We start from the raw sequence: 21,481 nt of genomic DNA, 5'->3' as shown, positions 1-21,481 counted from the left end.
AAATTTCACATCACTTTAAATTATAATTAATTAATTATACAATAAATTCGAAATATAGATTTATGGTAGCTACTAGCTAGCTTGGCCAAGAGTAAATTTAAAGAAGGATTTTCCCTTTTTTAGACTAAATAGGATACTTTGGCAATATATATATATATATATATGTATGTATGTATGTATGTATATGAATACATTGTTATAACACTCACAATTTACTTGATTCATGTCAATTTTTTAAAATTAATATTTAATAATTTTAAATTTTAATATTTATATATTTTTTTCAATTTTCAGATTAGTGTTTTTTTTGTTAAAAAAAAAATCAATCTAAGTATATTTTTTGAAAAAGTAATAAAAGGCATATATATAGATCTTTAGTAGTGATATATTAATTTAATTAATCAATGCTAACTAAGAAGGCGAATTAAGATTCAAGAAAGAGTATTTTAGTGTGGCACTTTATACTCACCTTCCTTGGAGGAACATTAAAGAAAAACAAAAAAACAAAAAAAGGGGGGGTGCCAATTGAGGGATAGTGGGTCCATCCCATAACATCTTTAATGGATTATTGACTTTATGCAAGACTTATCCGAAGGTTATTATCATCATTTACATTATTTTTTTTTAGAATTATTTTTGTGATACATGTCTAGGACCAATGTATCTGATTTGGACACGAAAACCCAGTCTTCCTCTTTTTTTTTTTTTAACTTAAACGTTAAAAGTGTTACATTTAATTTTAAAATGAGTTAAATTTAATAAATAAAAAATGATTGGTTTTCATTGTGCAATTTAGAATTTAATGAATTTATTTATTATTATTAAGAAAAAGAGAAAAGTTTAAGAAAAATATCATGGTAACTTCATGTATCCCACGTCAAATCTAATAGTTTTTAACTCAAGATTAAAACAAAGAAGAAGAAAAAAAATAAAAAAGGGAGAAGAACATCATTACACCAAGAAATAAAATAGAAAAAAATATTGGACAATTAAAAGAAAATAAAAGGCAGAAAAAGAAATTGAAATTTCGATGAAATTATGCTCGGCGATTGTCAGCCGGACAACAAAAACAAGTCGGCAATAAGACATGCTTACAGACGAGCAACTGTTTGCTCTTGTCAACTGAATGACCTCATCTCCTCGCAAGCAACCAACAAATCCAAAATTAGAAATCACGTGTCCAAAATGAAGTTTCAAAGAAACTCGTTCCACAAAGTATGAAGAAAAAAAAAAAACAAAACAAATTTAAAAATTAAAAAAATAAAATAAACCCCACCATTATTCATAAAAAAATTAAACAAAAATCCGCCTGCTCAAGTGCATGTATCTATTTTCCTATATAAGCAACTTTCCCCTTGCCACGCAAAGATTCAGACTTGTCAGAATTCCTCTCTAATCTTTTCTTCTTTCTTACAAAATTAAAAATCCCAAACACGAAAATTACTAACTTACTTAACCTGAAATTTGAAATTTCAGTTGACAGTTCTCGTTATGGAAATGTACCCAAGTACAAATGATTCCGATTTGGCGACGCTGGACTCAATTCGGCGATACTTACTCGACGAATCATCAGACTTTCGACTCACTACTTCCACTGATTGTACGAACGCGGCTCCCCCCATGTTTTGCAGGAGCTCAAGCTTTAGTCGCTTGTACCCTTGTTTGACTGATACCTGGGGTGACCTCCCACTCAAAGAAAACGATTCTGAAGACATGCTCGTTTTCGGTTTCCTCCGAGATGCTTTATCCGTCGGCTGGGCCCCATCCTATAACTCTTCCACGAATATTGCCCCGATCAAACCGGAACCCCAAGAGATTTTAATGGAGACACCGGTGAAAAAGGTTGCTACGGCGGCGGAGAAGGCGATTCCCGCGGTGGTTCCGGCTAAAGGGAAGCATTATAGGGGAGTAAGGCAAAGGCCGTGGGGCAAGTTCGCGGCAGAGATTAGGGACCCGGCTAAAAATGGGGCTCGGGTTTGGTTAGGTACTTTCGAGACGGCTGAGGATGCGGCTTTGGCTTATGATAAAGCAGCTTATAGGATGCGTGGCTCGAGGGCTTTGTTGAATTTTCCGTTGAGGGTGAATTCTGGGGAGCCTGATCCGGTAAGGGTAACGTCAAAGAGGGCATCACCTGTGCCGTCTACGTCTTCGTCTTCCAGCTTGGAGAATGGATCGCCGAAAAGGAGGAGAAAGGTTACTGCACCGGCTCCGGTTGTGGCTAAAGCCGGGTTAGATATGGATTCTGGACCGGATGTTAAGTATCAAGTTGGATCGTGTACACATGGCGAACAGCTATTAGTGAGCAGCAGCAAGCTTATCGACATTCCCTCAATTTTTTAAACATTTAAAAAATTAAAAAAAATTTAAAAAAAAAAAAGAAAAGAAAAGTGAAGGGGTTGAAATTAGAGAGATTGTTTGGCTTTGTGAATACAAAGCATTTGTTATTATTTCATGGAAGTTCTGTTGAATGCGAATTATTTTTTTGTTTCTTTCTTAAAAATGGTATTAACATAACGCTGTGCTTGGAATAGGGACGTTTAAAGGCATTTTTGATCTATTTTTTATAAAGAAAAATAGCCCTTCGATGTTTAGAAATGCTACTTAATTTAATTAATTTTTTAATTAATTGAATAATAAAATATATTTAATTAATTATATTCTAAAATTTTAATTTATCATATTTAAAATAAATTAAATAAATTTTTCTAACAAAATATTAAATAAAAAACATTAAATAATTATAAAATGAAATGATTTATTTCGTTATTTTTAATTTTATGTTTAAGTTTTTTAAATTTTAATTAACATTTTAGTTAATTAAATTATTAAATTGAATTAATTGAAAAATCAAAATTATTTAAGAATTAATTTAATAATTTATCAATTAATTAAATTAAATCAATTTATGAATTAATTTAATTAAAATCGAAATACAAACGATTTAAGTATGAAAAATATTTTCTGTTGCAAAGCCTATTAAGCGACATCGATTTCAAAAAATTGAAAGATGGGTTAAAAAGGGCCAGAGAGGGGCGCCTTGCCTGCAAACGTTTGCGTGTGGTACCTTACCGACTTGAAGCTGACAAATAGTAATCCAGACTGGCCTGCCCTAACACCCAACAGCTGGTTGGGCCTACTCGGCTTTCTTTAAAACCAATGTCGACATCTTGCTTTCTCTGGGTCCCTCCTAAGAATGTTATTGTTGATATTAAATCGCACAATATTTTAATTTTTTTTAAAATATGTATATTGATATTAATTATTTTGATATATTGTTTCGAAAATTTTGATTTAATATAAATTTATTTATAAATATACATAAATTTATATATAATAATACTATTAATGATATGTAAAATAAATATATAATATCTTAGAAAATTAAATGAATAAATTAAAAAGTATAACAAATAATATTATCATTTTATTATGATATTTTAAATACTAAATTTAATCATATGATATTTAGATAAAAAAATTTCATATAAAAATATATTAATATAAAAACAAAAAAATGAAAAAAATTAATTTTAACTTTAATATTATTAAATTTTATAGAGATAGTACAATTATTTTATTGAAAAGAGATTGAAATTATATATAAATATATATATATATATATATTATATTACAACATACATAATTATCAGATAAAATCATGTTTGTATGAGCATCTTCTTTTTTCAACGCAAAAAAAATCTCTTAAATTTTTTTTTAATAACACATAAGATATTAATTAATTTTAAATTATTTATTAAAAGATATATTTAAAAAATTATTAAATTATCCAAAAATTTTAAAATTTAAATAAAAATCAATTTAAATTCAAATAAAATTCTCTTATCTCATGTATCACCTCATCCCTCATCACATTCAATAAACCAATCGGATAAACCTTTCATTTAGAAATAAATTTACTAACATCTTGAGGATCAACTGTTGGACCTCTTTTCCACTGAAACAAAAAATGAAATTAAGGTGATTCCAATCGGCTTGGTTGATTGCCTAGATGTACAAATATGGAACTACACAAAAGAAAAACAGTACACTATGAGGAACGTGTCCATCTTCTGGGTATGAAAGGATGGAGCAGTGGAAATGATTAAAGAACAGTAGACGAGGCTGAAACGATGGAGAGTCAGGATGTATGGAATTAGTTATTGAGGACTCGATTATCAAATAAAATAAAAATATTTGGATGAAGATTAACTCGTGAGCTGCTATCGATTTTTGGAACTCTGAGGATGAAACAAATCATGAACAATGCAGAATGCCCAAGATGCCATAGTTGTTAAGAGACTGTTCTACATGCGTAATTTTAAAATGTTTTCAATTTCTCAAGCTAGATTCTCCTATTTTTAATTTGTCTCCCACAAGTGCCTAATTCTCTTACGCGCCTTAGAGGCACCTGCAGTACACTGCCGTCTACTTTTTTTCTTTTTTTTGTCATGGAAGTGACAATCTAGAGTTTGTTTGTAGGGAAGAAAAAATGGCTAAGACAAAGAGTTTAGAGGTGATGGGCAATGGGCAATGGGCAAATGGGTTGTGGCATGCATGGTCTCCATGTTTGACTCTTTGATACTGACCCTGTTGCACTTTCTAGAACCTTCAAAGTTATCTCTTCTTACTTTCAACGTTTTGTTTTCAAAGGTTATCTGTCCTGGTAAAATTGGTTTTTTTTTTTTTTCATCTAATTTATTGATTGTTTTAAGTTTGATTTTGATGTGATTTGAAGTCTTGAATCATGTGATTCTTTTTAGTTTAACACTTGATTTTTTTACAGTCTGTAATTGTATTATGTTTGTATATGTTGATGAATTGAATAAATAATTTTGTTAAAAGGACTCTATTTGATGAAAAGATATTTTTTTTTTAATGTCAACATGATTGAAACTTAGATTAGGCTTGAGTTAAATCAAATTGATTGATATTGGATAGAGCTTAGATCAAAGTTGATAGCTTTAGTGCTGCTTTAGCCAAGATTCTGGCTTGAGTGTTTGTTCCCAAGATTCTACACTTAACATACTTAATTCAACATTAATTTTTGCAGTTCTTTGAGAGTGAAAAATTGAGAAAGTAGGTAGCTGAAGTATTGGATGGAAGGATAGGGTAGTTGAACTTATTGATGAGATGATTATTTAGGTGTCAACTAGGGCTCTTTCTTGGTATTATGTCGGTCTCCAATTTGGGTTCTTGCGAAAAATTTCACTGTAAATTTTTGGAGAATGAAGTTGTTAATGCGACTGGTATTAATTGAAGTTGTTTGAGGTTTAATTGAACCAATGCATAAAGTATGCTAATAAATACTTCTGGTCTAATACTGTACTAAAGCTTGTGAGAGAAGTAGGCACTCGTGGATATTCCTATTAAAGTGCTATTAAATTAACAAGTCATGAATCATACTATTTTTTATTCTTTTTAGACAAATGAAAATTTTTTTAATTTTTATTTAACATGTTTATGTTATTTTTATATTAAATGAAAATTAGCCAGTAAAAATATATAAAAAAAGAATATAGTAATTCCTATTATTATTAAATTCTTTTAAGTTTTTAATTCAAAAATGATAATAATTCAATCTCTATAAATCAAAACGACAATCATATTGTAACTAATTGTTATATGTATTTTATATATATTTTAAAAATGTAAATTAAATAATATTAATTTATGTATTTATAAATATTTAAATAAATAAAATTAATTTGTGCATCGCACGAGTCACAAGCTAGTAATTATATATTTTGGTTTGAAAAAATAAATTGTAAAAAAAAATAAATTGTAGTAAAAAATAAAAAATTTATTTTTTTAAGATTATTTTATTTTTTATTAAATTAAAAATAATTAAACAACAAAACATAAACTAAAAATTATAAAACATATTTTATATTTACGTATTATCTAAAATAAGGTATTTCACAAAATTTATCAAAACCAATAAAAATAACCAATCCTTAAATGTATCGAATTTTAACGTTATTGAAACATATCGAGCAATACGATTGATATTAAAATAAAATTAATAACAATGATCCTTTTTGGTGATGAGTTTTTTGCAAGTGCAATTCAAAATTTTATGTGCATTCTTCTTTACTTTTTGAACATTAAAAATTTGTCTAATAAAATATTTAAATATTGAATTAAAAACATTAAAAATTTATAAAATGAAGTGATCTATTTCATTATTTTTAATTTTATAATTAAAATTTTAGTTAATTAAATTATTGAATTGAATTAATTGAAAAATCAAAATTGTTTCAAAATTATTTAAGCATGAAAAGTATTTTCTGTTGCAAAGCTTATTAAGAGACATCGATTTCAAAAATTTGAAAGACGGTTAAAAAGTGCCAAAAGGAGGGGCGTCTTGGCTAGAAACGTTTGCGTGTGGTGACTTGGCGACTTGAAGCTGACAAACCTTAATCCAGACTGGCCTGCCCGGCCAGCCAACAGCTGGTTGGGCCTACTCGTTTTTCCTTGTATCCAACGTCGACATCTTTCTTTCTCTGCGTCCCTAATCGCAGAATATTTTAATTTTTTTAGATATATATATATTGATATTAATTATTTTGATATAATATTTCGAAAATTTTGATTTAATAAAAAATCTATTTAAATATACTTCAATTTATATATAATAATATTATTAATAATATGTAAAATAAATATATAATATCTTAAAAAAACTAAATAAATAAATGTAAAAATATAACAAATAATATCATCAATTTATTATGATATTTTTAAATATTTAACTTAATCATATGATATTTAAATAAAAATTATTTTATATAAAAATATATTAAGATAAAAATAATAAATTATTTTAACTTTAGTTTTGTTAAACTTTAAAGAAAGAGTATAATTGTTTTCTTTAAAAATATTGAAATACTTATAAATTTTAATTTGAAAAAATAAAATGTAAAAAAAAAAATTGTTGTAAAAAATATAGAAATCTATTAAGGATTATTTTATTTATTAGTTTTATTTTCATTTAGTTAAAACTAATTAAATAATTAAAAATAAATTAAGAATTACAAAATATATTTTATATTTATATATCATCCTAACTAAGATATTTTATCAAAATTCCTAAAAATCGATCAAAATAAATAAAAATAATCGATATTATTTAATACTAAATTTGATACCCTTAAAAATGTCATATTTTAACATTACTAAAGTATACTAAACAATACATTGATACTAAAATATAATTAACAGCAATGATTTCTTTCCTTTTTTCCTTATTTGGTGAGGAGTTTTGTGCAAGTACAATTCGAAATTTTGTGTGCGTTCTTCTTTACTTTTTGAATATAAGGAAAATGCAAAATACTTTTTCCAATTTAATAAACAACAAATTTTTTAATTTAGACAATTAAAAAACATGCGTACACAGTAATTAACAAGAACATTTAGTTTAATAATTGATAGATTATTTTCTTTTAAAAAAGTAAATTTTGAATTTTTTATAGCTAATTAGCTGATCCACGCAATAAAATATATAGTAATTAATGATTATTGAAGGTATAATGCAATAAATAAAGGAATTGGAATGTCTTCATGGATCTAAAATTGATATCATAAAGACAAGTAAAACCAACATTAAAAACAAAGGAAATGTCCATTTTTGCTTATATTAATTCAAATTTTTAGTATATATTGAATAATTTATGTTCACATATGTGACATAAGAAATTAAACACATCGCCAAAAACATTTAGTTTAATAATTTATAGATTATTTTATATTATGTTTTAAATTATTAAATTCAAAAAATAAAATAAGGTCGCGTCAACCTCGAGGAAAAACGCCGCACACGAGCGCGGTTGAAGACAATGGTGACTAATGACGATCAGATCAAGTAGGAGGTTTAACCTGTGTATCACTGGCTTTTGACATTGAAAATTTGACTTTTGACATCGTCTACATTTCAAACTTTTCTTTTAACTTACGAAAAAAATTAATGTTTTCATGTTGAGTGTCAAACTTTTCTTTTAAATTGCCGACCTATTGCTCGTGATGAAAAGTACAATTAATAATATATGTGATATGAATCTTAGGTCTGAATTGAAAATAGCTTAGGTTGAGTAATATTTGAACTTTTCTACATGGATTTAATTAAATGAAAATTTGTTGACTTGAGAAGAAAGTTTATTACGGCCTTTTCAAGTAGAAAATTTGAGCAAGAACATATTTTATGAGGTGAAGGAAGTGAAACAGAAGGAAATGGGGAGAAAAAGTAACTGAGGATGAGAATCAATCCTCCCAAACTTTGGACCATTGATCTGATCCTCTCGTCTCACCAAGTATTAACTCTTAACAGCTTAAGAATAGCTTAAGAATGCATAATCCATACAAGCAAAATAGTTTAATAATGGGTCTAAGATGATAGGAAAAGATAGGAAGAAATGGGTATTATAATGAGCCTCTGATAATGGGAAAAGGTAACAGGCTACGTCAAGGTGACTATACATTTAGAATCTAATCATTTTGTATGGAAGTTGAAGTTGCAGCGGCCACTTTCTTAGTGAAATCACATTGAAGCTGAGTGACTCCGGATTTTTCTGGATCATGCCCTTCATGACCTTGGCCGCATCCTGTTTTAAGAAAATAATTATGATTCAGGATTTTGCTTTCCTTCCTGTTTAGTTTCTTTAGCTTTGTTTTCTTCTCTTCTTTTCTCTTCTGTTGCTTTGGGTTTCAAATACGATCAACATGAAAATGGGAGGGTTATTTACACCCATGTCCTTAAAGTTTGAGTTGCATATGTTTTAGTCTCCAAACTTCAAAATTAATCCCTATGTTCATATACTTAGACTCCCTTTAAATGCATTGTAAGAAGGGGTTCCATCGCATTAGAACTCTGAAAAAAATGTAGTAGTTTGCATATATCAAATGCAATCATAAGAAAAGCAATTAATCCAACCAAGTACTTGAAAAAAGTAAAGGAACAAGAATACCATGAGACCAAAGGGATTGATGATATTTGTTTTTGTAGATTTTAACCTATTTTGACTCCAAAAAGCTTAACCCCATTATTTTTCTCCACTCCTCTAATGCCATCAACATATGCACCAATTCCTTCTTCTGCATACCTGCCAACAATGTAACTTTCTGCAACATTTCGATGTACATCTAACATGTAAGACTTTCTCTTTTGTCCTGCCTCTACGTGTTCACATCCATAAAACATGATGGTGTCTCCCGGATTCAAGTTATTCATTGCAACAAAGGATCTCCAGCCTCTTGTGAACAAAAAGGTCTTGGTACTACTACAATATGAATATCGGAAACTCCAGGAACGACAATATTTGTCGTAGAAAGTTAAATCAATCGAGCCACTGCCCATTTGACCTCCATCTGAACTGTTCCCAAGTGAGGGCAAGTACTGCAACGCGTAATCCCTTGGGATGTGAAACCCCTTGATGTGAATAACATCTGTCTGTGTCAGTTTCTTATGAAATAACAACTGGTATGAGGTTCCCTTTGCATTTATTTGGCCGCCAGCTATACTTCTACTTGCAAGGGATTGCCGAGCAAGGAAACTGGTAAAGGTAGATGAATATGTTTTATCCCTAATCATAGTCAGGATCTCCTGAATTGAGTACCAACTCTGGAATAATTTCTCCTGAGTTGTGTAGATTTTCCAGGGGAAGTTGAGGGGAGACTCATTTCTTTGCAACTTGAGGGCTGCTCTGTCATAAGCAATTGCTGCTTCCTCCTCCATTTGGTATGTTCCAAGCCAGTATGCCTTGTACTTGATGGATATCCGTGCACCCCATTTACGATTGTTCAGTGGATGCACCCCTCTGAATCTTGCGGACTTCCTGTCGCTGCTGCATCTGCTTCTAATTATATTTTTGTTTGAGTTTGAACTTCCTACCATGTCTTTTCTTGAATCTGATCTGACTCCCTCTCTCCTTATATAGACTTGTTTGAAATGAAAACACACTGAGAGACGAGGGTTTATAGTGAAAAAACCATTGGGTTGCTGCCATTTATAAGCAGAAATCACTTCCAAGAACAGCAACTTTTACAAATCCAACACACAAAGGGTTGGTTATGGTTGTTTATGGTAACTGTGGACTGGAAAACCCATCAAAGGTGATTCTGTTATGGTAACTAATAGCAGTCACTGACTTTCCTATCAAGAACTTCAGACATTAACAAGAATGGAAAGTACAAAACAAGTTGAGGCTATACTCTAATGATCTTTCACATCGACATTGTAATTGGAAACACAGAACAGTTATTACTGGGTGAGGGTTGTCACTGAACTGTCCATTGTCATCTGAGTCAGTTCATTCATGTATAATTATCAAATTCTCACCCAGTGAATAAAGGACAGTTTTCTAAATGACTTTTAGCTTTTAATTCTTGAAGCCAAACTTGGTGCTTATGCTAAAAACATGACAATTTTGTAAACTACAGTTATGATAGAAGATAAAAATTCCATACCTGGCATAATGTGATGGAAAAGTAGAAATTGACTTAGGCCACTTCATATGTTTATTTCCTTCTGTTGACCCAAGATCAGTAGTCTATAACAAAAGGCTGTTTGATTACATTTCTCTCTTCCTAATTTGGGAACAAACATTTTTTTGTTCAATCTACTTTCCAGTAATGTTAGAACACATCAAGGGGATTCATCGAACTCCAAAATTGCCATTTTAACTGCTACAGGAGACCATCTTCAGCATTCATCAATACCACAATCTATTGCACGCTACAGCAAACTGAATAGCTTGTTTATAATACAAGCAGTATTTTTCTAGTTGTCTATAATCAGTTAATATGGCAATATTAACTGCTAAGACTCTAATGCTTTTGCTTGAGCTTTTACATAATTTACTCTTTTATACCTTTTGTGAATGAAATAAAATTAGGGTTTTGGAAAGTGAGGATTTGGATCTCTGAAACAGCTATCATAATGAAAAAGGCTGCTTATCATACAGAAAATTCAAACAACTATAGAACTGACTTTGGCATGCAATTTATTTTTTATATTTTAGTTAGAATAAAGAGTTCATCCAACATACAGACTTCTCGAAGGTCCGAATTTAAAACAAATCGAAAACATTTATAAGAAATAAAGTTGTTTGGAAGCTGTTATTTAGTAATAGTCCAGGTCTTTCTTATTCACCAGTATATCTGGGCTTCCGCTTCTCAGCAAAAGCTGCCAAGCCTTCCAAGCGATCCTTTGTATTCAAAATCCGTTCATAGCACTCTTCTTCTAAATCGAAAGCCGAAGCTATATCTCTCTCAAGCCCCTCGTTGATAGCCCTTTTTGCCATCCTTATAGCTATTGGACCCTGTTAACAATATGTCCATTTGAATTTTCGAGAATTTGTATAGGGTAACAAAGTTCTCTTTTCGAATAAAATGAGAGGTCAGCATTATCAAACAGACTTTGGCCAGCAGCTAGAGCCTAGAATTCTAAAGTTAAAGAGATGTTCTGCACTCTTCTTTAAATTAATAACAAGGGAGGGCAATTAGTGGAACAAAACTATAGTACCAGCAATCTAGCAACAAATACAAACAATAAAATCCTCAGTGCAATAACACATTAGAATTGCAGCCGTTGCATTTCTGATAAACTTAACTAATATTCATGGATGTTTAATTTGAATGAACCTATAAATGAATATACCACTTGAACTTCCAAGCAAGAAAATTTTGAAGATGCATAAAATTTACCTTCTGATTTATTTCCCGCGCAATTTCTAAAGCTTTGGGATAAGCCTCACCAGCAGGAACACAGTAATTGACAAGACCTGCAAATATCAGACATTGTTTAGAACTTGAGAGGGAAAAAAAAGCGTAGAAAACATAGGAGGGGAAAAAGCAGCTTGTTGGTATGCATACCCATAGATATTGCATCCCTGCCACCAATTCTCCGGCCGGTAAAAATAAGTTCCTTTGCTATTGATTTTCCAACCAATCTAGGAAGTCTTTGAGTCCCACCTGCACTGTTAAATATAGGGCTAATAAGCTATCACCTTACAGACTTTACTCAAAAAAAAACTGATTAGGTAATAAACATAAAGGACAATATAGGAAACAAGATTTAGCACATACCCAGGAATTATGGCAAGTCCTGTTTCAGGCAAACCCAAAAATGCATTTTCCTCTAAGCAATTTTAAAGAAAAATCCATTAAAAACAATTTTAAGGGAAAAAAATTTAAAAACCATGTGACCAAACACTTTAGAAGCTATTAAAGCTAATTATGAAAGGATTAGCAATATAAAACTACCGCAGATCCTAAGATCACATGACAGAGCCATTTCAAGTCCTCCACCCAATGCTGCACCTTCAATAACAGCAATAGTAGGAATTTGAAGTTCCTGAACTAGAATAAATAGTAGTTCATGTAAGCACCCAATCTAAAAAAAGGACATTGCAAACCATGTGGCAAAAACTATAACAGCATTACTTAAGAAGAAAACTTTATAAAAATAGGGGCATTATCCAGTTAAAAATAAGTTCCTTTGCCATCATTTTATAAAGTCTTTGTTAACACTTTATGCAACATCGTTAAATGATTGAACTCCAGACCCTGCTTTAGGAAGAACAATATTGGGAAACTAGAAAATTTGTTTAAGAGCACATCAAGGACACCTAACATTTACTTTCATGTTAAAAAAATGTGCATATCTATAGCTAGTTTAGCTGTTACTCACAATGTATCATGCTCACATAATTTCAATATCAATGTGACAGCAAGGCAATCAACCATCATAAAACATGTTGGTGTATAATAACTAATGAGGACCAACCTCTATTAACGAGAAAGTGGATCGCAAGTGGTTGACATATGAATGAACCTCAGAAGCAGTCATCTTCTTTCGTTCCTACCAATCAAAGGCCAGACAAACTTATCACAAGCTTAACATCTAATAACAACATATGAAACCCACAATATTTTATCACAAGCTTAACCTTTTAATACCATTTCCAAGCAGGGAATTTCCTCATCATTACTTCTAAAAACCACATTATCAGTTAAAATTTGAAATGAAGTCAAAAATTTCACTTTTCCATAAAAATTTAGATTTTTTTTTTTTAACCTTCAGAAGCCAAAAGAAGAAATTGCGGTAGTCAAAGAAACAACTAAAGAAAGCGAATTTACCTTTAAATCAGCGCCAGCGCAGAAAACCTTAGGAACTGAGCTAGAGATCAGAACTACATGAGCAGAGGAATCTGTATCAATAGCTTCAAAGGCATGGCGTAAGCCTCCCAACATATCATTCCCAATAGCATTTTTGGCTTCAGGCCTATCCAAAGTAACCTCAATAATTCCTGTTAATTGTACTTAAAATTTGAGTTTTTGAGATTACTTAAGCACGACATCAAAATAAAGCTAAAAAAAAAAGAGTTTCTTAAAAAAGGAAAATAATACCGGAATCGGAGTCGGAGAGACGGTGGAGCTTGACGGATTCGGTTAAAGAGGGTTCCAAAATCAGAGTTCTGAGTGTTTGGAACCGAGAATTATGAGAAGGAAATTTTTGAGGGATGATAGAAGGTTTCGATCTTTTTAGGCAGTGTTGCCCTATCGATCTTGTTAGTACAGTTAAAACTGCCATTTTCCCCCCTTTTTGCTTTGTTTCTTATCAGAACTCAGAAGCAAATTTTGCTTCGTCAAGCGGGCGACTTGGGGGTAGATTCGTCTGTTGAGTCTCGGACTCAGCATTCAGGATAGTCGCAAACGGTCATGGCAGTGAAACGCACCGGTTCAATTCAACGCATTTTAGAACTAAAGGCGCAGAAAATCAAATAAACTAGGAATAGGTTCGGCATTAAATATTCCGAACGAATAAAATAAGATGGTATTATAAATATAATTAAATTAAATAATTTTATTTTATTTTATATTTAATATATGTAAGGATTAAAATAAGATAATTTATTTATTTATTAAATTTATTTTTTAAAAAAATTTATATTATTTAAATTATTAATATAATTTTTAAAAGATAATAAAATATATAAATTTAATTTCATGAATTAAAAATAATTATTTTTATATTATAAGAATTAAATTATCTTATATCAAGAGGATAATTAATCTTTTTGATAATCTTATTTTTTTTATTTAGATACAAATTAAATATAATATAAAATGATTATCATTTTATTCTATCTATTATCTTAAATACCAAACATCACTTAAATTTATTTATTAATATAACCACTAATCAAGAATAAATACCTCTTATTTATTTTAGATTAATATCATAAATAACCCTTAAATTATAATGAAATATTTAATTTAGATACCATATTATATATTTTTAAATATTATATTAGGCATTTAATTATAATTTAAAAATTATTTTTGACATTAATCTTTTATATTTATAGGTTAGGATATATAAATATATATTATATATTCTGATTTTTTTTAAACAATTGGAAAAAACTTTAAATAATCAAAACTTTAAAATGAAATGCCTTTGGTTTATTTAAGACTGTAACGTACAAAGTAGTAATTTTATACAGTCAAATGCTTGATACAATAGTTGATACATAGTAATTCTTATATATCCAACATTTGATTAAAAAATTAATAGATGACAATTTACTCAAAAGAATAAAATTCTCTTTTCTAATTAAAAAAAGTACTAGTTATTTTCATTTTCTAAGCATGAAAACTTGCCATCACTTCAAAAACTGGTTACCACAGATTCTGAGTAGGTAGAAATGCAGGTTAATCACTATTTAAGAAATGAATTATACGAAATCGACTTTCAATTCACATTGACAAGTCGATGATACAAGATTTTTCCTTCGCATTGGTCAAGATTTATGCAGATGAGCCTTTTCACATGGTCACGGTCACACCCTGCGAATCCATTGCTCAAGTCGAAGCTGCTTCAAAGGAGGGCCACTGGGAAGCTTGCTTTTCTGGGGACAACGCCATTTTCCAGTGATCCCCATTGCCTTTGCCTCATAGTGGTGAACATTGGTTGTTTCAGACAAAACCTTTCTTTTCACAACACTATCCTTTTCACCACCGATTGTATTATTACTACCCTTATTTCTTGAACACTGTACCAGAAATCCTCCTGGTACTCTCACAGAGTTTTCATCATTTGTTCCTATAAATTTGTTCTTCCTTGTAGTGATAAAACCATTTTCTGTAATTTCTTTTCCTTCATTTTCTTTGTCATTGCTTCCATGAGCTGGTTTTCTCAGATAATCTCCGCTGTCCTGACCGATGTACAGACTTTGATCATGTGATGGAAGATCAACTTTGTCTGTTTGGACTTTAGTTTCTGAGCTCTTTTCTATGCTAACCCTCCTGTCAATCAACTTGTTTGAAGATTTTCTATAATTTTTGCCAGGATTTCTGGTGATAGATATGGAATCAGCTCTCTCAAGTTTAGATATGGAATCTCCACCATTTAAGCCTGAGTGTTCAACCCCTTCCTTTGAATTGCTGCTGCTACTAATTCGCACTTCTTTGACTTCCAAGCTTGCTTCCAAAATCTTGTCAAAACGCAAATCACCCTGCAAAGTAAGGTCTCCCCTTCCTCCAGCATGGTGAAAGTCCTGAAATACCAACTTGACATTAACTCATTCCTCCTTAAGAAAAACCAAAATTCCCCAACACTGAATAATGAATAACCATACTCAAGGGTCTCAATCATTGGATCTTAGAACCACTTTAACTAGCCACAAGATGAAAACTGAGGTCATAAACTTGTTCCTTTGTTAAGGCCTTGGAAGAGAAATTGATACGTTTATTTTAGAAAATTCAAGAGATCAAACTAGGAAAGGAGAGGAAGAACTAAAGAGAAAGAATCACGCAGGAAGATGGAAAGAGTACCTTACAGATAGACTTATTTTCTTGCTTATCATGTCTAAGAGGGATGTTACATTTCCCAGACTCATTTGAGCACATCTTACCAACAACCACTTCATTTCTAAATCTAGTTTTAGTTGTTTTCTTGAAATCCTCTTGTTTCTCTCTCTTGCTGTCTTCAAGTTCAACAGCAAATTCATCCTCACTAGTTTCTCTTTCTATAGAAAGAGTATCTTTAAATTCATCATTTGTATCCAAGATAGGAGACTCATACGCATAGTCTGGGAACCAATTTCCAATATCGGGAGGTTCTGACAGAAGAAACACAAACAATTCATTTACTTCGATTAGATATTCACATACCTTATTTGATAAGAAAAGAGAAAATTGAAGAGTTTAGAAGTGATATTAACCAGAAAATAGAGGGTGTGATTCATTCTTCCTATCTACTAAATAACTGCTGTATTTGAACAATTTTGTTGAGCATGTCTTGTCAGAGGCATCCTGTTTGCAACTGTTCTTTGTTTCTTGAAATTGACCCAAATTTGCTACTTCATCTTTGATGCTTTCTCCAACGACAATTCCATCTTTCTCACATTCACTTTCTTTAGAAGCATAACTTTTGAAACCATCACTGGTATCCAACAAAGGAGACTCGTACACATAGCTTGAAAACCAGTTCCTGACATCAGGAGGCTCTAAAAGAACATGAAAAATAGACAAAATTTTCACTCTACTTTTACATGCTTAATTTAAGCATTGTATCCAACTCCTAGTCTTAATTTCCTTCCCTAAAAGTTTTTCAGCCACTAAACACTATCTATACCTTCTAAAATCTCAAAAAAAGAAACAAAAAAGAAATTGAGACATACCAGAAAGGAAAGAGGGGGAGCTCAAAGAATCCTGAACCTACCAAAAATCAAAACTTGTCAGATATAAGAAACTGTGAGCTCCACACTATTCAAGAAAACCCAAACCCAGATTTTCCCAGAAAACAAAATAGAAAATCAAAAGAAAAAAATTTTACCTCCATAGAAATCAAGTTCCCATGTTCATCAACCTTTCTAATTTCTTCAAATCCATCAAAGTTCTCTTCTTTTTCTCTGCGAATTTCTCCAATTGCGAACTCATCTTTGTCGATTTCCCTTTCTTCTGAAAAAATTCCTCCGAAATTTTCGCATGTATCCAAGACAAAAGATTCATACTTGTAACTTGAAAACCAGTTCCTTATATCAGGAGGCTCTGATTCATTAAAAAAAGTATTATATTTTCTCGTTCTTGGATGAAATCATATACTAAAAAATTCAAAATTGAAGTTTGGAGATAAGACATACTAACCAGAAGGAATGGAGCATGAAGAACAAGAAATCTACGATAACATATAAATAAAAAATGGGTTAGAAAAATGAATTTCACAGCAAAAAAAAGTTAACTTTTGGAATTTTACAATACCCAAGTAAGAGAGAAACTTTGTAGCTACAATACCCAGTTTTCCATTTATTTTCCTACATTTTCTTTTTAATCAAACAGAGAATTTGATTTGCTATGGATTGGAAATTCCGGAAATTGGTTGAAAAGAAAATTCATCCATACCTCAGAATTAAAATCCTCCATTAAAACTCTTCCCTTTTCTCTTTCTTGAAAAGAAGCAACGCCTAAGTAAATGTCAATGTAAATGGTTTTCCCCTTCTCCTTTTTTTTTTTTTTTTTTTCGTTTTCAAATTTCCCGGGATTTTACTTGCCGCCTTCTCTTGTTAGTCTCTGTTTGCGCGTCACTCAAATTTCTAAACTATACACCAAAACTGTTACTAGAGGGGTAAATGATACATTAGTACTTGTAAGTTATTTGGATTCGATTCGAAGAAAATTCGAATTCGGTTCGATTATTATCTAGTCGAGCTCGAGTAGCTCGACTTATTGATCGAACCGAATTCGAGTATTTTTATATCTAGCTTGAGTAGCTCGCGAGCCTAATCGAGCTTTTATATTTAAATATATTTTTATTATTTTAATTAATAAAATATTTTGAGTTCGAATTCGAGCATAAATAATTGAACTCTTGTCAAGTATACGAATCGAGCTTATTTTTACATATTAATCGAGCTTAATGGAGCGAGCTCGAGTAGTTCAAATTCGATCACGAATCGAGTTCGAGCTTGAAAAATAAAATTCGATCGAGCTCGAGTCGAGTATCTAACCCCGAATTGTGAGTCGAGTTCGAACTTCTCACTGTATCGACTTGACTCGACTCGATTACACCACTGACTGTTACTATTAAAGGGTAGCATCTAATATAATTGAGCTTTAAATTTTCACATGTAATAATTTTTGAATTAAAAGTTTAGCTTAATTGATCAGTGCAATTATTTTAAAAAATAACATTCAATGAGCTCGATATTTAAATTTTAATGCCTTCAAATTATGACTTGTTTTGTACAAAAAAAAAAAAATTCAAGACTGCTTATTTTAAAATCAAGACAGGTCACAAATTAAAAAAAATTTACATTAAATTTATAAATTATCCATAAAAAATAATTGATAACAATGGAAATAAATCTAAATCTTATAAATAAAATATCAAGTTTTATAATTTGATCAATTTTCGTTAACAGTAGTATTAGATTTTAAACTTTTCTTTTTATTGAAAAAAACATGCAAATTATTAAAGGAATTTTTGTAGTATATAAAGGTTCTTACATCATTAAGGTAAACTTATTACATATCAAATTTTGGATAAATAAGGAATAAAAATGGATAGACTAATAGCAACATTTGCATACGAATTTTCAATTTTACATAGAGAATAATTAAATATGACATCTCTACAATCATAGGGTTGACAAGTTTCTAAAAGCTAGTATTATGTTTTTCAAAACTAAAAGATTTTTTGTTGGAAAAAATAAAAAGATTTCACCTTTTGCTTCCAAAAGAAAAAAAAAGTAAATATCATTATTTGTACAAAAGCATGTAAAAGGGAAAATGACACATGATCTATGGCACATGAACATACCATTTGGCAAACAATCCATTAAAAAAAAAAAAACTATAAAAATATAATAACAAATGATAATTTTTCACGAGACAATATTAAAACATGTTAGAGTCTGATTCATGTTGGATTGTTTCAAATTTAGAGCTGTCCAAGTTGACAAATTCTACCTAAATTGGATTTAGATTGCTGAATTTTTTTTAAATCAATTTAAATTAAATTGGGTGAGTTAGATAAAATTTTCAAATTTTTAATATATTAATTTTGTATTTCATACTACTTTGCAAGTGAATGATAATGAAAATCGAGCTTGAACCAAATCATTTCATGTTCATGTTATGGAATTATTTTCGTAACTTTTGGTTGTGTCGATTAATCAATATTTAAAGTAAAAGTGACAATATCAACCAAGCATGTCAATCTTGATGCATATCAAGCAAGACAACTCATGTTTTGACATCCTATAGACTTTATAGAATGCAAAACCACATATAATTTTTATTTTCAACCTTAAAAGTTCTCATAAAACATTTCAAAATTGAAAACAAGTCTTTTAATAAAAGAATTTTTCAAAGAGTTTAAGTGTCAAAAATAAAATTACAACATGGTTTCACCAAACACCAATGCATGCTACAATGAAAATTCCATGGTAAAATTTAAAATTTTCCATACATGGAAAATCTATTATGGCAACAGATTTATTGATAATTCTATAGATGGAAAATAAAATTGATTCCAACTAGCTAATACCATTTTAAATATAAAAATATTAAAACATATTTGTCCACATTTAGTTTAGAAGAAAAGCCAAAAAAAATTGAATTCACTTTCCATACTAGTAAAAGTTTTCACAGTTGTAGAGAAAAATGTTAAATGTATACAAGTTATAACTTATTTTTAATTTTTTTAATAATTTATACTTATTTATAGACAACGACAATATTTTTTATAAAACCGGTGAATATTTTGAAAAAAAATTATTAAGAAAAATATTTTGTAATTTTTTTGTCTTTTATAGGGATGTTAATGAGTAGGGTAAAACATTCTCTCTCATTGTCTTTATATTTTTTTTTATTATATTCATCTCCGTATTCATACCTAAAGAATTTTTTAAATTTATTTTCATCTACATCCCCATGAATATTTAATGGTATGGTTAATCTCCATACCCATAATTTTTTTTTAAAATAAAAACTAAAATTTAATTTTTAACTTGTTTTTATTTTTATCTTGTATGTTTAAGTAATTTTTTTAAATATATATTAATATATATTTTTTCAAAAAAAAATATATTAATTTTAATTTATCTAAAATAATAATTTACATTGTTTAATAAAAATATTTATTTACTAGATATATAAAAATATATATAAGTTATAGGCATGGGGCGGGTACTATATTGCGCGTTCTCATCCTCATATCCAATAAAAATTTAAAATCTTACTTATCCCGATCTTCATCCTCACAATATAATACCCAACCCCATCTCCATTCGGATAAAAAGTCAAATTCTCAATTGGGTATGGGTAAAATAAACATCCCTAATCATTTATCATAGTGAAACACTTTGCGATATATAATTGCATGCAGTGTAATATTATTGCCTCGTGTTGTCTTTCACTGATCGAGCAACTACGCAGTTTTGGCTTATAAGTGATAGCCTTCTAAACCCTAAATCAATTTTTGCCGTAAAGGTAAAACGCCTTCTGAATATTTGAATGTATACAATTTTATCATTCTCATCAATTTTAATTGATATTCATTTTGAAATATTTTTGTTTTTGACAAATCTCAATTGTAAATTAAGGTGTTCGAAGAATGTGCTAATCGTTTATCTTAATCATCAGGCACAGACGTTCGAAGAGAATCGCGTACATATCAAAATCTAGATCAAGGATTCATTTCAAAAAAATCATAGGTATACTCTCTTACTTTTGCAATTAAAACAAAATTTATTATTACTTGTTTAACTCACCATGTATAAGGATTTATGGTCTTTATGAGTAAAGTTTTTAAATTTGTATTTGCAAAATTGAATAGATCTAGTAATGGTTGGTGTTCCAACCCCCCCCCCCCCCCAAAAAAAAAAATAAAAAAACTAAAAGGGAAAAAAGTGCTTAATTACTTATTATGTTCTATATTCTTTTTTATTTTCTTTGTGTTTTGCTAGTTCCTATAGAATTTCTCCACTTGAATTTTGAGCATGGTTTTAAAACTAAAAGAAAATAATAAATAGTTTTTTTTTTTTAAGAAAGAATATAATATCCTCATAAAAGGTCGGGAATTGTGTTTTTTCTTTTTTTTTTTTCTTACCACAGATAAAAAGGTCGGGATTTTAGGGTGGTTGTCTTTATATCTGCATGGATTTAGTACCTTCATGTCAAACCTATATTTGGGTCTCACAAATTTTTTACAAAAAGAAATTGTCGTGAAATTATTTTGTACCAAACATTAAATCATGTCATGATTGTAAAAAAAAAAAAAAAAATTGATGCCATAAAATAATATTCTTTTACTTTAAGTTCAATCAATTAGATAGATTTTATAAGTTTCCTTTTTGAAAATACAAGACTTGACAAATTATGTAAAAAAAATTGGTTTGTTTGTTTGTTTGTCCCTCACTAAATGATCAAATGAAAATAACAAAATTCAAGTACTTAGTGTTTATTTCAAAAGATGATAAAG

At 29.8% G+C, this 21,481-nt stretch overlaps 4 protein-coding genes across 5 annotated transcripts; 1 reads left to right on the top strand and 3 right to left on the bottom strand.

The window, feature by feature from the left end:
- The first annotated feature begins 1,312 nt into the window (after window positions 1-1,312).
- Window positions 1,313-2,500, top strand: LOC111290760 (ethylene-responsive transcription factor 2-like). The gene has a single exon (XM_022882223.2). The coding sequence runs from the start codon at window positions 1,492-1,494 to the stop codon at window positions 2,338-2,340; it is 849 nt and encodes a 282-aa protein (XP_022737958.1). The 5' UTR covers window positions 1,313-1,491; the 3' UTR covers window positions 2,341-2,500.
- Window positions 2,501-8,227: 5,727 nt separating this feature from the next.
- On the bottom strand, window positions 8,228-10,828 carry LOC111291076 (AP2/ERF and B3 domain-containing transcription factor At1g51120-like). The gene has a single exon (XM_022882648.2). The coding sequence runs from the start codon at window positions 9,884-9,886 to the stop codon at window positions 9,002-9,004; it is 885 nt and encodes a 294-aa protein (XP_022738383.1). The 5' UTR covers window positions 9,887-10,828; the 3' UTR covers window positions 8,228-9,001.
- A 153-nt stretch (window positions 10,829-10,981) lies between these two features.
- Window positions 10,982-13,768, bottom strand: LOC111291075 (ATP-dependent caseinolytic (Clp) protease/crotonase family protein). Of its 2 annotated transcripts, none has more exons than XM_022882647.2 (8): window positions 13,402-13,768; window positions 13,132-13,301; window positions 12,779-12,853; window positions 12,256-12,346; window positions 12,079-12,130; window positions 11,866-11,969; window positions 11,698-11,774; window positions 10,982-11,312 (listed from the first exon to the last, which is right to left on the bottom strand). In XM_022882647.2, exons 1-8 carry the CDS (start codon window positions 13,583-13,585, stop codon window positions 11,136-11,138), a joined length of 930 nt encoding a protein of 309 aa, XP_022738382.2. In that variant the 5' UTR covers window positions 13,586-13,768; the 3' UTR covers window positions 10,982-11,135. The 2 variants fall into 2 exon arrangements, with proteins under 2 accessions (XP_022738382.2, XP_089623748.1); XM_089767622.1 differs by having other exon boundaries at window positions 11,233-11,369; window positions 13,402-13,750.
- Window positions 13,769-14,719: 951 nt separating this feature from the next.
- On the bottom strand, window positions 14,720-17,445 carry LOC111290038 (ATP-dependent caseinolytic protease/crotonase family protein). Its single transcript, XM_089768760.1, has 7 exons — window positions 17,401-17,445; window positions 17,146-17,176; window positions 16,835-17,049; window positions 16,680-16,716; window positions 16,221-16,505; window positions 15,832-16,118; window positions 14,720-15,554 (listed from the first exon to the last, which is right to left on the bottom strand). Exons 1-7 carry the CDS (start codon window positions 17,419-17,421, stop codon window positions 14,838-14,840), a joined length of 1,593 nt encoding a protein of 530 aa, XP_089624886.1. The 5' UTR covers window positions 17,422-17,445; the 3' UTR covers window positions 14,720-14,837.
- Between the last annotated feature and the right edge of the window lie 4,036 nt (window positions 17,446-21,481).

Source organism: Durio zibethinus, chromosome 11, assembly GCF_047325235.1.
Source record: "Durio zibethinus cultivar Kanyao isolate XHJ-2024 chromosome 11, ASM4732523v1, whole genome shotgun sequence".
NCBI lineage: Eukaryota > Viridiplantae > Streptophyta > Magnoliopsida > Malvales > Malvaceae > Durio > Durio zibethinus.
The sequence above is the reverse complement of the archived record's forward strand: the minus strand, read 5'-3'. Positions and strand labels throughout refer to the sequence as shown.

Coding starts and splice junctions, on each gene's coding strand:
- LOC111290760 (XM_022882223.2), top strand. CDS start 1,492: ATGGAAATGTACCCAAGTACAAATGATTCCGATTTGGCGACGCTGGAC.
- LOC111291076 (XM_022882648.2), bottom strand. CDS start 9,886: ATGGTAGGAAGTTCAAACTCAAACAAAAATATAATTAGAAGCAGATGC.
- LOC111291075 (XM_022882647.2), bottom strand. CDS start 13,585: ATGGCAGTTTTAACTGTACTAACAAGATCGATAGGGCAACACTGCCTA. Junction 12,854..13,131: donor GCGCTGGCGCTGATTTAAAG/GTAAATTCGCTT, acceptor TTTGATTGGTAG/GAACGAAAGAAGATGACTGC. Junction 12,131..12,255: donor ATGTGATCTTAGGATCTGCG/GTAGTTTTATAT, acceptor AAAATTGCTTAG/AGGAAAATGCATTTTTGGGT.
- LOC111290038 (XM_089768760.1), bottom strand. CDS start 17,421: ATGGAGGATTTTAATTCTGAG. Junction 17,050..17,145: donor TTCATGCTCCATTCCTTCTG/GTTAGTATGTCT, acceptor TTAATGAATCAG/AGCCTCCTGATATAAGGAAC. Junction 16,506..16,679: donor CTCCCCCTCTTTCCTTTCTG/GTATGTCTCAAT, acceptor ATGTTCTTTTAG/AGCCTCCTGATGTCAGGAAC.